This window comes from Sarcophilus harrisii, chromosome 4 (genome assembly GCF_902635505.1).
Source record: "Sarcophilus harrisii chromosome 4, mSarHar1.11, whole genome shotgun sequence".
NCBI lineage: Eukaryota > Metazoa > Chordata > Mammalia > Dasyuromorphia > Dasyuridae > Sarcophilus > Sarcophilus harrisii.
The window spans coordinates 335,918,940-335,933,588 of record NC_045429.1 but is presented as its reverse complement, the minus strand read 5'-3'; the positions used below and the strand labels follow the sequence as shown (position 1 = coordinate 335,933,588).

The 14,649-nt window shown below is 35.1% G+C and overlaps 1 protein-coding gene across 1 annotated transcript; it reads left to right on the top strand.

The window, feature by feature from the left end:
- Positions 1–597: 597 nt before the first annotated feature.
- On the top strand, positions 598–13,088 carry KRT26 (keratin 26). The gene is made up of 8 exons (XM_003768249.2): positions 598–1,072; positions 1,931–2,013; positions 5,307–5,463; positions 5,587–5,748; positions 5,838–5,963; positions 7,014–7,231; positions 9,819–9,886; positions 12,601–13,088. The coding sequence occupies exons 1-8, from the start codon at positions 638–640 to the stop codon at positions 12,750–12,752; spliced, it is 1,401 nt and encodes a 466-aa protein (XP_003768297.1). The 5' UTR covers positions 598–637; the 3' UTR covers positions 12,753–13,088.
- The last annotated feature ends 1,561 nt before the right edge of the window (positions 13,089–14,649 follow it).

Sequence of the window (14,649 nt, the reverse complement as noted above, 5' to 3'; positions counted from 1 at the left end):
CCAAAAGAGCAAAAACTCATTGAGCAGGTTCAAGTCACAAAATCATAGAAATAAAGCTCACAGGGACTTCAGAGCAGTTCTAGCCTCTTCCTCATTTTTGGATAACAAAATGGAAGTTACTTGCCTAAGATCCCATAGGCAATAATAGCAGAAACAGCATTTGAACCCTAAATTCACCACACTTTCCACTAGAAAGAAAATGTTAATAAGAGAAGGCAATGGAAATCCTCTTTGGGAAGATGGGAAAAGAAAGCAAACATTTCCCATTCCAGATATACTACTTCTTTTCATGTGAAACAATATAGTACTTACTGCAGAGGTGTAAGAATAGATAGGATTACTCATTTTAAATTCTGAAGGTTAAGGCCATAATCTAAAATTACTCCACCTGGCACCTTTTTAATATAGAAAAATATCCTCAAGGCATCTTTCCACCTACAAGTGGACACCATTTAAAAATCAAACAATTTATGGAAACTGATAATTAGGCAGAAAATAGCGTTTTACTAGACATTGCCCTAATTAAGACTGAAGTGTCTTGCCAGTTGGATATAAAAAGGCAAATGATACCAGGAGCTGCATACTTTGACTCTGCGCTCTTCTCTGGGAAAGGGTTGCCCATCTATCCTGACGCACCATGTCTTTTCGTCTTTCTAGTGGTTCCCAGCGGATTTGCTCTCGCCCTGGGTCTGTGAGGCTGTCAAGCTGTGGAGCTGGTTTTGGTGCTGGAAATTCGTGTGGTGGTGGCTCTGGTGTGGGGGGTAGCTTTTCTAGTACGCTGGTGGGAACTTCATCTGGAGGGAACTATTGTGGGGGATTGGGAAGTGGTGTCTGTGCGGGCTTTCTGGGAAATGAAAATGGGCTGCTCTCTGGTAACGAAAAGGTGACCATGCAAAATCTAAATGACCGCTTGGCTTCCTACCTTGAAAATGTGAAAGCTTTGGAGGAAGCAAATGCAGACTTAGAGCAGAAGATAAAAGGATGGTACGAAAAATTTGGCCCTGGCTCCTGCCGAGGACTTGATCATGACTATAGCAGATATTTTCCGATAATTGAAGACCTTAGAAGTCAGGTAAGAAATCGACATTTGGCATACTTTTCCATTTATTTTGACAGGGTGTGGATTGTGGGACTTAGTCGGGAGCAACCTGGATTTCAATCCTGCTTCTAATCATAAACAAGTCACTCATCTTTCCAGCCTCAGTTTACTCATTTGTAAAATTGGAGTAATAATAGCAAGGTTATTGCAAAGATCAAATGAGAATATGCATGTGAAGAATTTTACAAATTTTAATGCACTGTATAAATGTCACCTGTTATTATTATTTTAGAGATTATTTTCCCCAGTATAAAAGAGGAATGAGATGAGTAAGGTATTATGGTATGGAAAAAAGAGTCCTGGAATTTGTTCAGTCATGTCCTGTTCTTCATGACTCCATATGAGGTTTTCTTGGCAAAGACAATGGAGTGATTTACCATTTCCTTCTCCAGTTCTTTTGACAGATGAGGAAACTGAGGCAAATAAGCTTAATTGACTAGCCCAGGCTAGTAAGTATTATAAGGTCAGATTTGAACTCGAGATGAATCATTCAGACCCAGTAATCTGTCCATTTTGCCATGTAGGTACCTTGCTAACTAGCATTTATCTATTATGTCTTAGACACTTGGTACAGGGATCCTGCCACACACACACACACACACACACACACACACCCTCCAATACTGACAAAATCACATATCCTTTCCTTGTTTATATATTGCTTTCAAAAATACCCACCAGTTTGCAAAAATATAAAAAATACAACTATTAAAAAACTATTTCAGAGATTAAGAAAATTCAGAATGACTTTGGCATCTGGAAGGCAATTTGATTTTTATTTCCTAATGTCAGCATGTCAGATCTGCTCTGATCTACTCAATTATTTTCTAGGTTATTTCTGCCACGGCCTGCAATGCCAATATTGTTCTGCAGAATGACAATGCCAGACTCACCGCAGATGACTTCAGACTGAAGTAAGTGCAGACACAACAGGAAATTTGAGAGAGGAAAGGAACAAATATTTGTAAGAACCTACTATGTGTCAAGCACTGTGCTTTACAAATTTTGTATCAATTGATCCTCACAACAACCATGGAACATAAATGTTATTGTGATCTGTTTCCACATCAGTAAAATGGGAATAATAAGAGTGCTAACTTCCAGGATTGCTATGAAGATCACATAAAGTGATAATTGTAAAGTGCTTACCACCTTAGCTGGCACATTGTCCTTATTCATTTCATCATGACTTCATGGGCCAATGGTCCATGGGCTTTTCTTGGCAAAGATACTGAAGTGGTTTATCATTTCCTTCTCTAGTTTTATTCAGGCAGGGGTTAAATGACACACAACTAGTAAATGTCTGAGGTCAGATTTGAATGAGCCTGGCACATAGTAAATACTGTATAGATGCTAGCTATTATAATTTCATTTTACAATTGGGAAAAGGTAGAGATTAAGTGGCTTGCCCAGATTCACACAGTAAGTAACTGAGATGGAGTAAAATTTAAGTCTTCCTGACTCCAGAGTCTGCACCATCTAGCATGTGATTTAAGTCCACATTATCTATGATGAGAGTGTTTATTACAGAGAAGGTGGTAAAAAAAAAAAAAAAAAAAAAAAAAAAAAAAGGGAAAAAAAAGAGTGCTGAACCTGAGGTCAGAAAAAGTTACTTTCAAATCCAGTCCTTGATAGATCCTAGCTTGGTGATCATGGGCAAGTCATTTAACCTCACCACACCTCAACTTACTTATCTGTAAAATGAGGATAATGAAACCTGTCATACCTACATCATAGTGTTGTTATGAGATCCGAATGAGTTAATGTTTTTAAAGAGCCTTATAGATTTTAAAGCTTTCTATAAATGACAGCTATTACTATTTGGAATGCAAATTAGATCATCAGGAGAATGAGATTCAAGACTTTTTGAAGAATGATGAGTGTCTTTAAAAGTTCAACTGGAAACAACCCATAATACATAGCTATGGCACTGGACAAATTGTAGTACATGAACATGAGGGAATGAGGTAAGAAATAATAAAAACCAAAAAATGGAAAGTTTCATATAAAGAGTAAAGAAAATGCATAAAATAATAACTACAGAAATTTTAAAGGCTGTGGTTTTTGCTCAGTCATTTTTCAATCATGTTTGACTCTTTATGATCCTGTTTGAGATTTTCTTAGCAAAGATAGTGAACCGATTTGCCATTTTCTTCTCCAGCTCATTTTACAGATGAGAAAACTGAGGCAAACAGGATTAAGTGACTTACCCAGAGTCACACAGTTAATAAATATCTGAAATATAATTGATTTTACAAAGGGATATGAAATTTTTGTTACACGTAAGTTCGTAATTATATAAAAGTTGGCATTCAATAATATATGACTTTAAATTTTTTTAAGTTTAATACTTTACTAAAGATCAGATATGGTAGCACACAGATACAATTTCAGCTATGGAAGAGGTTAAAGATGATGTATCACTTGAGCTGGAGACTTTGGGGTTTCAGTGGGTTGTCAATTCAGTTTCCATAACAAATTTTGACATTAATATGGTGACCTCTTGGGTCACCTTAGGACACCAAGTTGCCCAAGGGAAAAAAAATTGACACAGTTCATTAAAAAAGGCAAGTCAAACTCTAAAACCAGTCAGAATGGTGTTGAACATGAATAGTCTCTGTACTTCCAACCTGAAGGAAGTCAGAAGTCTTAAATAAATTTGAAGCACTTTATTGAAAAGTCATATTGTGTAATGCAAAGAGGTTCTTGGAGCAAGAAAACTTGCTATTTATGTGACCATAGGTAAATACTTAACCTCTTAAGAATGTAAGTATTCTTAGATACTTAAAAATATAAGTTATTAAATGTAAGTAATTGAGAATATTGCTGTTATTTGTGAAAAGGACCTTGACATGGGAAGGTGATGTTATAACTTGCAAGTGAATTACACTTAAGTGAGAGTGGACTGGACTGGGCAAAGTCACCTGCCTCAGTTTCCCTTCCAGAGCCATATTGGTCCAGTGGATAGATATAAATCATGTCAACTGAAGATGACCCTGGATGCAGTAAGCCTTTTTTAAACTGAGATCTTTAACAGGTATCGGTTTGTCTGAGGCAAGACCCATTTTGTGATTAAGACTAGGTTAAAAAAGGTTAAAAAGAGAATGGCTTCTTTTATATAATCAGAAACAAAAATCTATATGGGAGTGGAAGAACCTCAGGATTTCTGACCAAAACAGAAACAATTGCTATTTATACTCACCAAAACCCAAACAATGACCAAAAGAGGCTTGGGTTGTGACCTATTGTTAACCAATCAATGAGAGCCAGAGTGATTTGGGTTTGAAAATATAAAGTAGGAGAGAGGATCTGTGTCAGGGAAAGGAGTTTCCGCACTGGGTGTTCTTTTTTGGGAAAAAAGTGAAGTGGACTTAAGATTTTATTGATTTAGGCAACTCTTGGAATCTCAAAGATAGGAATTCTTCATACAAATGAAATTCCTGGCTAATCAAAATACTCATATATACACACACATTTCATTGTGTGTATTATTTTGACAGAATTATTATTGACAGAATTACATGAATAGTATTGACTAATTATACTGACAGAAATACATGAATAGGAAGCTGCTTCTTGTATCAAAAAGCACTCTGGATTTGCAGTCAGAAGGCCTAGTTTGAACCTCTGATCTTCCAGAATATATACTTAGGAGCTGGACAGCAGTATAGTAGATAGAGTACCAGGTCTGGAGTCAGGAAGATTTCTCTTCTGCAAAACAAGCTGAAAAAAGAAATGGCAAACCACTCCAATATCTTTGCCAAGGAAATCCCAAATGGGATCATGAAGGATTGGCCACAACCACAAAACAGCTAAACACAATAACTAGGGATCAAAATTAGACCTGTGATTTCAGTGCTATAGGAAATAGTAAATGGAAGGACTGATACCTTATATCACTTAAGTCACTTATAGTCTATATATCTTATAGTCTTAGAATTCTTTAGTATGCTCAGAGTTACAATGCATATACATATCAGAGCTAGACTTGAATCCGGGTCTTTTGGGCTTAAAGACCAGCTCTCTATCCACTATTCTCCATTGCCTCTCTTTCATAGATCAATGTGAATTTCAAACTAGCATTTTCATACTAAAGAACCTCAAAAGTGAGCTTTCACTTCCACAAATTCCAACATGCAAAATATCAATGGTGGGTTCTGCAATCTTCTCTGTTCTGCAAACTCAAATATTTTAATATCCTTTTTAGGTATGAAAATGAGCTGGCCCTGCACCAGAGCGTGGAGGCTGACATCAATGGGCTCCGCAGGGTGCTGGATGAACTGACCTTGTGCACAACAGATCTGGAAATTCAGCATGAAGCATTCAGTGATGAGCTAACCTTCCTGAAAAAGAACCACGAGGAGGTAAGGTGCTCTGCAAAGAGTTCTACCCAGTTCTTGTTTCTCATCCCCAAGCAAGAAGTTCATTTGGTAGAAATTTGTTTGTTTCCCCATGTCATTCAGCATGAGCATCTTCATCTGTTTCAGGAAATGAAAGTTCTGCAGTGTGCTGCTGGTGGAAACGTGAGCGTTGAGATGAATGCCGCTCCAGGAGTGGACCTCACTGTTCTGTTGAACAACATGAGAGCTGAGTATGAAGATTTAGCTGAGCAGAATCGCAAAGATGCTGAAGCCTGGTTCAATGAAAAGGTAAATATCTCTCAGGAAACATGGCATAGCTCATTTGAAGCAACCTTATTAATAATGGACAATAAACCATCCTGTTCATTTTGTTTCAGAGTGCATCATTGCAACAGCAAATCTCAGATGATGTTGGTGCAGCCACAGCAGCCCGAAATGAACTTACTGAATTGAAACGCAATCTCCAGACCCTGGAGATTGAACTCCAGTCCATCATGGCCATGGTATGTGAGTGCTGTCATCAAAGTGATTAGTTTCCACAATTTTCTCCCTACATCTGTCAAGCTCATATTGTAAAACCAATAGATCTAACCATAATAATCTAATCATACATTCTACTTCAACAGTCTTTGATGGCTCTTCATTGCCTCTAAAGATTAGACTTTATTCTGTTTGGCCCCAGAAAGTTAAAACCAGAATAATGAGTGAAATTTTTAAAGAAGCAAATTTAGATAATTTCAAGGAAAAAAAATTCTAATAATTTGAGATTTCCAAGAGTGTAATGAGCTGCCCTAAGAAATGGTAAGTTCCCCATATTTGGAAGTCTTCAACCAGAGTCTGCACCATCCCTTGTCTGGCATGCTAAATGGAGAGTCCAGATTATTTGACAGATGAAGAAATTGAGACAAACAAAATAAGATGACTTGTCCAGGGTGACAGTTGGCAAATGTCTGAGGCTGGATTTGAACTTATGAAGAGGAGTCTTCTTGACTATAGGTCCAATATTCTATCCATTATATCTTGAATCCCCAATGACAAGCACTTTTTTTGTTACAAAATAGGCACTTAACAGAAATTCACTGAATTTAATTGTGGAAGAGTACAATTAGGTCCCAAGTAGTGTGGATAATGAATCCCCAAAAGTAATTGATGTGACTTATTTACATTAGGCCAAAACTGATTAACATCTTTTCCATTGTTACAACTTTGAATAGTAAAAATTCAAATATACATCACCACTTCAAGGGATTTATTATTCATGCTAATACTTGTACATTTAAAACTCAGTAAAACTCTGTTTTCAGTTGTATCCGCAAAGCCACACAAAAAAAAATAATAATAAATTGTGAAAAGGAGTAAGAAAATTTCATTTAAAAGGATTTTAAACAAAGAAAATATATTTAAAACCTTACCAAGATTTCTGATGGAAATGCACACATTTAGTCTTCCTACATTAAACAAATATTTATTATTTGCAAACTAGAAGAAAAAATTTTTATCTGTTGTTTCCATTTTGCATATTTAGCATGTTATTTTATTTATTCTGATTTCAGAAACATTCCTATGAGTGCTCCCTGGCAGAAACAGAAGGAAACTACTGCCTTCAACTCTCCCAGATCCAGGACCAGATTGGGGCCCTGGAAGATCAACTACAACAAATCCGAACGGAAACTGAAAGCCAGAAGGTGGAATATGAGCAGCTCCTAGACATGAAGATCTACTTAGAAAAAGAAATTGAAACTTACTGCTGCTTGATCGATGGAGAGGAAGGGTAAAGAAGACAAGGATAGAAGAGAGGGATTGAATCTGGGGACTCCATTGAAGGAAATCTCCCTTTACCAAAACAGAATGGCAACCTCCTGGGTGACTTATGGTCTTAGAATTTAAGACTCTGAGAGTTTAACTGATTTGCCCCAGAGTCACACAACCAGTAAGGATCTGAGATTGGTCTTGTCACAGGTCTTTCTAGCTTCAATAACTATATCATGCTCTCTCTGAAAAAGGTTTATTAGGCAGCCATAGAAGTCACGATCAAATTATATGTTTGTTTTGCTCTAAATCTGTGTTCTCAGAGCTGGAGAAAGTTCCTTGTGCAGAAAGCATCTTTGTCTAGGCAAAGGAACTTAACTTAACCATAACTTAAAATAGTCCAAGAGAATAAGTACCCTGGAGGCTTTGAGAAGTTAAGTGAGTCATCTGAGGTTACATAGCCTGGATAAGTCAGAGACAGGGCTGCAGCTCAGATCTTCCTGATGCCAGGATTGACTCTCTAGTCTCTATTCCACATTGTCTTATCCTAGTCAAAAAATGATATCAATGTTGATAGTTGAACTTTAGGTATAATGTACTACAACTATCTAATTTGATCTCCCAAGGTAGGTAGCACAAGTATCATTTACATATGAGACAATTGAGGCAGGGAGGTAAGGTGTCTTTCTGAGGGTCATATAGCTACAACTTGAACCCAGGACTTTTCATTCCAAATCCAAACCTAATACTCCTTCCTTGATACAAATTGGTTATTCATGTTTGTGTAAATATTAATGTTTTTATATATTATATATATTTACATATGTAAATACTTACATGTTTACATATGTAATCTATAAATGTAAATGTATATGAATATATTTGTTTCTATATAACATATAATATTACCTATTACATCTATATACATATATAGGCAGACTATAACTCAAAGTTGAACCCACACTTTTTAATTCCAATTCTAAATCTAATACTCTTTGCATGATAGCATATGTATCGGCTATTTATATTTGTGTAAATGTAAATATTTTCATATATATTAAATATAAATATTCATATATGTACATGGACACATATTTGCATGTATAATATATGTGTAAATATTTGAATATATTATATAATCTATATTCATAGATGCACATTTAATATATAATCTATATAAATAAATACATGTGAATATAATTAATATGTGTAAATATACATAAATATACTCAAATATATATTTGTGTTTATATATAATATATAATGGTTCCTATTATATATGTATATATGCAGGATATTTCAAAATTCTTAGTGTAGCTTTAAGCTTAAAGAGCTTAAAACTGTTCTGAGGCTTTTGGAATACGCTGTATATCTATATATATATATATATAGATATATATATATATATGTATTTATAGATGCATACATATAAAGAACTTATTAAAAGCTCATATCCCATCTAAGAAAAATGAAAGCAGGTAACAGTTTTTTCACTATAATATTTTTATGCATTTTGAATATATTCAAATACAAATATAAAAAGTTAAATTACCCCAATCACAAGGAGAATTTCTTTAAAATGGTCTGCTGTACACTACATTTATTTTTTGTCAGATTATATATTCTATTGCTATTTTACTGGTTTCTCCACTAGTAGGTTGGTAAGTCATTGTTATTTCCACTTAAAATATAACTAATGAAAAGGCTTTTGGGTCACCCAGGGAATCAGTGAAATCCTTAACATTGTAGGTCTTCTCAAGGCTAATTAGACTAGTCTTCTCTTCTTCCTGTGCCTTTCTTCATTCACTTGGCAAATTCCTTATTATATTGTTAGCTACCTTGTATTAGGATAGCAAGATCCCAGATTTAGAGCCCAAAAAAACTTCAGATGTCTCATCTTATAGAGGATGAGACTAAGCTTCAGTTAACCAAGTTACAACTTGTAAGTTACCACCAAAGCTAAGATAAGAACCTAGGTCCTAGAATTACAAATCCATAGCTATTTCTGCTATACCTACCCTGCACCCCATAATATAATATTTTTGTTTATGTGTCTTACCTTCCCACACAGATTACAATTTCCTAGAGAACAAGAATTGTGTCTTATAGTTTTTTATTGTCCTATAGTTCCTGGTACACTACTTTGCATATAATAGTATACATTCAACAAATATTTTAATAAGTTTTATTGATATATTTTATTCTTGCATCATAGTCATTTCCAGCACCTCCTCATTGAAACTTCCTTTATAATGAGATGCTATTAAGAAAAGAAGACTTATTCAAAGACCATACTTGATAATATATATAACATTTTGCCCACATAATTCCTCATCTGTCTGCTAAGAGGACAATATGAGGGAATGAGAACTTTGCAGTGCTGAGTTATTGCTCCACCAAATAAGATATGGGTTCTAGTTCTAATGACATGAAATTTATGCATATAAACATTCTTGTCACTGTTGATCTTGTGTTATTTAGTCCCCTACAAAAGTGACAAGTGGGGAAAAAAGAACTCATGAAATTAGATTTCTATAGTCTTACTTGTCAGGTTTGTTTCTGGATTCTCTAATGTAAGAAGTAATGAGTGCGGCCTTTTTCCTTCACAGATCCTGCAAATCTGCATGTCAGAAATCCAAAAGTTATGGAACAACAAAATCGGAAAGTCAAGTCAAAGGTATTTAACTTTTCTTTGATTGGATATAACCATGTGTTCAAATTTCATCAAAGTATTTATTTTTTTTAAAGATTCATATGTTCAGGAAAGGACATTTTTTCCTCTACGGAAGTTGTCTATCTAATGAAGACTGGAAAGTCATTATTATAGATCTGGCTATTTGTCATCAATTTAAGAGAATTTGATCAGAGCAAATTTGACCAGATTCTAAAGATACTAAAACACCAACTCAATAAAAGTCTTATTAACCTAAGACTTGTCATTTCCAAAGTTTGATACAAATGTCTTTGTTAAAGTTTAATATTAACATGAAGTAAGGTGAGATGCCAAAAAAATTTGTCTTTCTTTGTTTCAAATTCAGATTACCTAAGGCTTTGAAGAAGTACTAATGCTATTTAATCCTGCAAGTGCCATAATCAGGGAAACTCAGCAATTGATCTTTAGAAAAAGGGAGGCAACAGCTCTTAATTTTGAATACTTTTCAATAGTCCTGATTTCAAGTTTTCCTACAAGCAATGGTTTTGTCATATTTTTAAGTCAGAGAGATCTGAAACGTCCAGACTGAGGTTTGTTAAAACTATCCCATTAATACCAACAAAGCAATAAATATTTATGTAACACTTTAAGGTTTGCAAAGCTATTTACAAAGATTATTTCATTTGACCCCCACAACTGAGGCTGAGAATGATTAAGTGACTTGCTTAAGATCACACAGCTTTATTATATTGAAACCTACAAATCTTTTTTAGATCAACTGTTGTTTAAATATTCCTCCTGTCTTGTGCTTTTTAGGCTGACTTTGTTGAACCCAAATGTAAGACATTACATTTATATTATTATAACTATAGTCATTTGTCTTGGAAGGAAGGAAAACAAAAGAACCAAGTGAGACTTCTCACTGCAGAGCAGTTCAGCTGCAGGGATCTGGTATTCTTGGGTAGCTCTCTCCCAGTGTTGCACTTATCCCTAGGGAAGACTTTGTGTAATGTGGTCTTGGACACAATGAACATCAAAGCCAATCCATAATCTACAAGCACTTATTAAACATCTGTTATGTGCCAGGTACTGAGCTGTGTATTAGAAAGTCAAAGACAAAAGCAAAATGTCCCTGACCTTAAGAAGTTTGCATTCTACTGGGGGAAAACAACATGGAAACATAAATAGAATCAAGGATTGTAGGGAAAACTAACATATCTTATGACAGTAAGGATTAAAAAGGTGGGGGGGAGGAGAGAGAAAGACCCGAACACATTTGGTCATTGTACTCAATCCAACAAGCTGAAATGTAGCAGGTACAAATGTAATGTTTTATATTAGGGTTTACCAAAGTCAGTCTACAATCGCAAGATAAGGGAGCTGTCCTTAGACAACAGTTGGTCTAAAAAAGACTTGTGGGTTTCAAAGGACTACAGTCTCAGACCAATGAATAGTAACTATAGTGGACAAAAATCTACTTTGATATCATGCTATATTAAAAGAAGCAAAGCTTTCAGGAATAAGGAATCAGAAGTGATTAAAGAAGTGATTTGAGCTCAAATCACTTCTTTAATCACTTCTGAACATCATGGGTAGAAAAAAGATTCATAACTTAAAGGGAATGCAGACAAGGCAAACCAAGTTGGCAAATGGACTTGAGTCCATGGCCACAAAAAAATGTAGTTGAAGGGATATTATAACTCCTGGCTTCCACAACCCCTTTTGAATCTTTCTCCATTAGTTCAGGTATGTACACATGGGAGGTCACAAGATCTTTACAGTAAGAGGCTGTGGGACTCTGGCACTTTATTTCTAGTTTTTATTATTATAGCTTTTTATTTACAAGTTATATGCATGGGTAATTTTTCAGCATTGACAGCTGAAAATAATCCTTTTGTTCTAACTTTTTCCCTCCTTCCCCCAACCCCTTCCCCCAGATGGCAAGTTGATCAATACATGTTAAATATGTTAAAGTATAAGTTAAATACAATATATGTATACATATCCATATAGTTAATTTGCCATATAAAAAGTCAGATTTTGAAATAGTGTACAATTAGCCTGTGAAGGAAATCAAAAATGCAGGCAGACAAAAATAGAGGGATTGAGAATTCTATGAACCACTGTTCATAGTCATCTCCCAGAGTTCTTTCCCTAGGTGTAGCTAGTTCAGTTCATTACTGCTCTATTGGAATTGATTTGGTTCAAATTCATTGTTGAAGAGGGCCAGGTCCATCAGAATAGATTATCATACAGTATCTTTGTTGAAGTATATAATACTCTTCTGGTCCTGCTCATTTCACTCAGCATCAGTTCATGTAAGTCTCTTCAGGCCTTTCTGAAATCATCCTGCTGGTCATTTCTTATAGAATAATATTCCATAACATTCATATATCACAATTTATTCAGCAATTCTCCAATTGATGGGCATCCACTCAGTTTCCAGTTTCTGGCCACTACAAAGAGGGCTGTCTGGCACTTTATTTCACACTTTTAAGTGTCTACTAATAAAAAAGAAATTGTCAGTGAATAAGAGTCATTCCTATATCTAGGCAATCATCAATTTAAATCAATGGATTTTTACCTATGACAAAAGATACCCTATTCCAAATACATTCTATCTAGGGTCAGAACAAAAATAGGACTGTGTCTTATATTCACATCCACCTCCCATGATCTTGTGGTCTCATTGGAGCATGACCTACATCAGATTAATGCCATGTTTGGTTCATTTCTAGACTCGGCACAAACCACTGTGGTCAAAACAGTTGTTGAGGAAAGAGATCCAAATGGTCCAGTCCTTTCTGTGAAGGTCCATTCGGTTGAAGAAAAGTCCTCTAAGATAAGCAACATTACAATGGAACAGAGGGTACCTTGTAAATCACCATAAGGCTGACAAATGAATGAAGAACTTCCCTCTGCAAAATATGATGTACCATGGCAGCAATGTAAGACCAAAAGTTACAAAGAAGGTGCCAGTCTTCAGAGATAGAAGCTTCTCCTTAGGAGCTTCCCTATATCACTGAGATCACCAGTCTGGTCAAACAAAAACAAAATTAAAAAACAAACAAAAGTAACACAAGAAAATCATTTCTGCTCCTGAAAATAAACGTTTCCAGAAATGTTTCTCTATTCTTCCTTTGCACTTTTTCTTGGCATATACACTTTTTTAGAGTAATAAAATCCTTTCTTCTTTTATTCTTTAATTTCAATAAATTTTTTTCTGTTGCAAGTCACTTTTGGTGGTCCTGGCTATTTTAAATTCCCTTACCCTACTGCCCCTCCCCCAAATCCTAACAGGTCCAAACCAAGGAGATAATAGAAAATAAATATGCGACCTCAGCTCTCAAACTATTCTTAATTCCATGTCATTAGCATCATTCATATTATTGGAAAGGTTATTTCAATATCTCATCAGACTGATCGCTAAAAATAGTAATGATCACCAGGAAATGAGTACCTTTCTCCAGCACCTATGGGGTTGGTAACTGAGCCCAGCTCCTTGGAGTAACTACTTACCATTCAATACTAAGTAAAATCCAGGTATTGAATTGTAGATGAAAATTCATAGGATTATGGGTGTATGAGGTGGGAAAGACCTTAGATATCACCTAGAAATTCAACCCCATGGTTTTACAGAGGAGGAAATGGAAGGTAAAGGTGATTAAATGACTTATATGAAATTACCCTATTAACAATTGTCAAATAGCCTTCAAATTCAGATATGCTGCTCTCAGAGCCCTCTACTCTGTTGCTTTTATTGTTCTTTCTAGCTCATGATCACATTCATGGCAAATTTATTCAAATTATGATTCCAATGATTCCATTGGCTGATCCAAAATTCTCTTCAAATGTTCTGATGACCTGGCAAAGTCACATCTTTATGTACACACATACATCACTTACAAAGACTTTAATTAAATGGCCATTACTAATTTACCCTAATTAATTAAGATGAATCACAGCACATGGAAGCCAAAATGAAAATATGTTGATTTCAATGAAGTCTTTATTCCACACCCTTCACCCTTTGCTTCTTTTTTAAAACCTTATTAACATCTTGTCCATCCTCCAAAGCCTAATAAATATAAAACTTCTATAAAGTCTTCCCTTGTATATTCCAATTAGAAGTCATCTTCCATTTTCTGTAAGAGGTTTTTTTACTATGAAAAAAAGTAGAAGAATATGGACATCTCCAAGGACTATTAATTGTTCTTCTTACACTTAACATTTTCTAGTTACTTTCATCCATGTCTTATTCCATCTTCTAGACTTTAAGCACTTAAAGAAGGGGGAAAAGTACTTTTTATTTGTTTATTTCCATCCTATGTCTTGCTCATGGTAGGTATTTCATAAACATGTAGGTGTTAATTATTAGCTTATTTATTGAAAGTAACAAAATTCAATTAGTGAATTAGAAATATGAAGACTATTACATATTCATCATAGATTTAGGCCCATGCCTTTCTCAAAGATAAAAATCAATAAATAGAAAAAATCAATATCAGTAAGTTATTTTTAAGTCCTAATTAAGTCAGCCAAAGGACTCTAGTCCTAAAAGGAAAGGCTATGTGGTCTAGTGTAAAAAAAAATATTGGATTTGGAATCAGGAAACTTTCTGATGTTTGCTACTAGATGCATGGCTATCTAACTACCTGCATTTTAAGAAAACATAGTAATAGCCAAGGACAGCTGGGTGAAGAGTATAGGGTGCCAGGCTGGAATCAGGAGAACCTGAATTCAAATTCAGCCTCAGATACTTACTAGCCGTGTGCGACCCTGGGCAA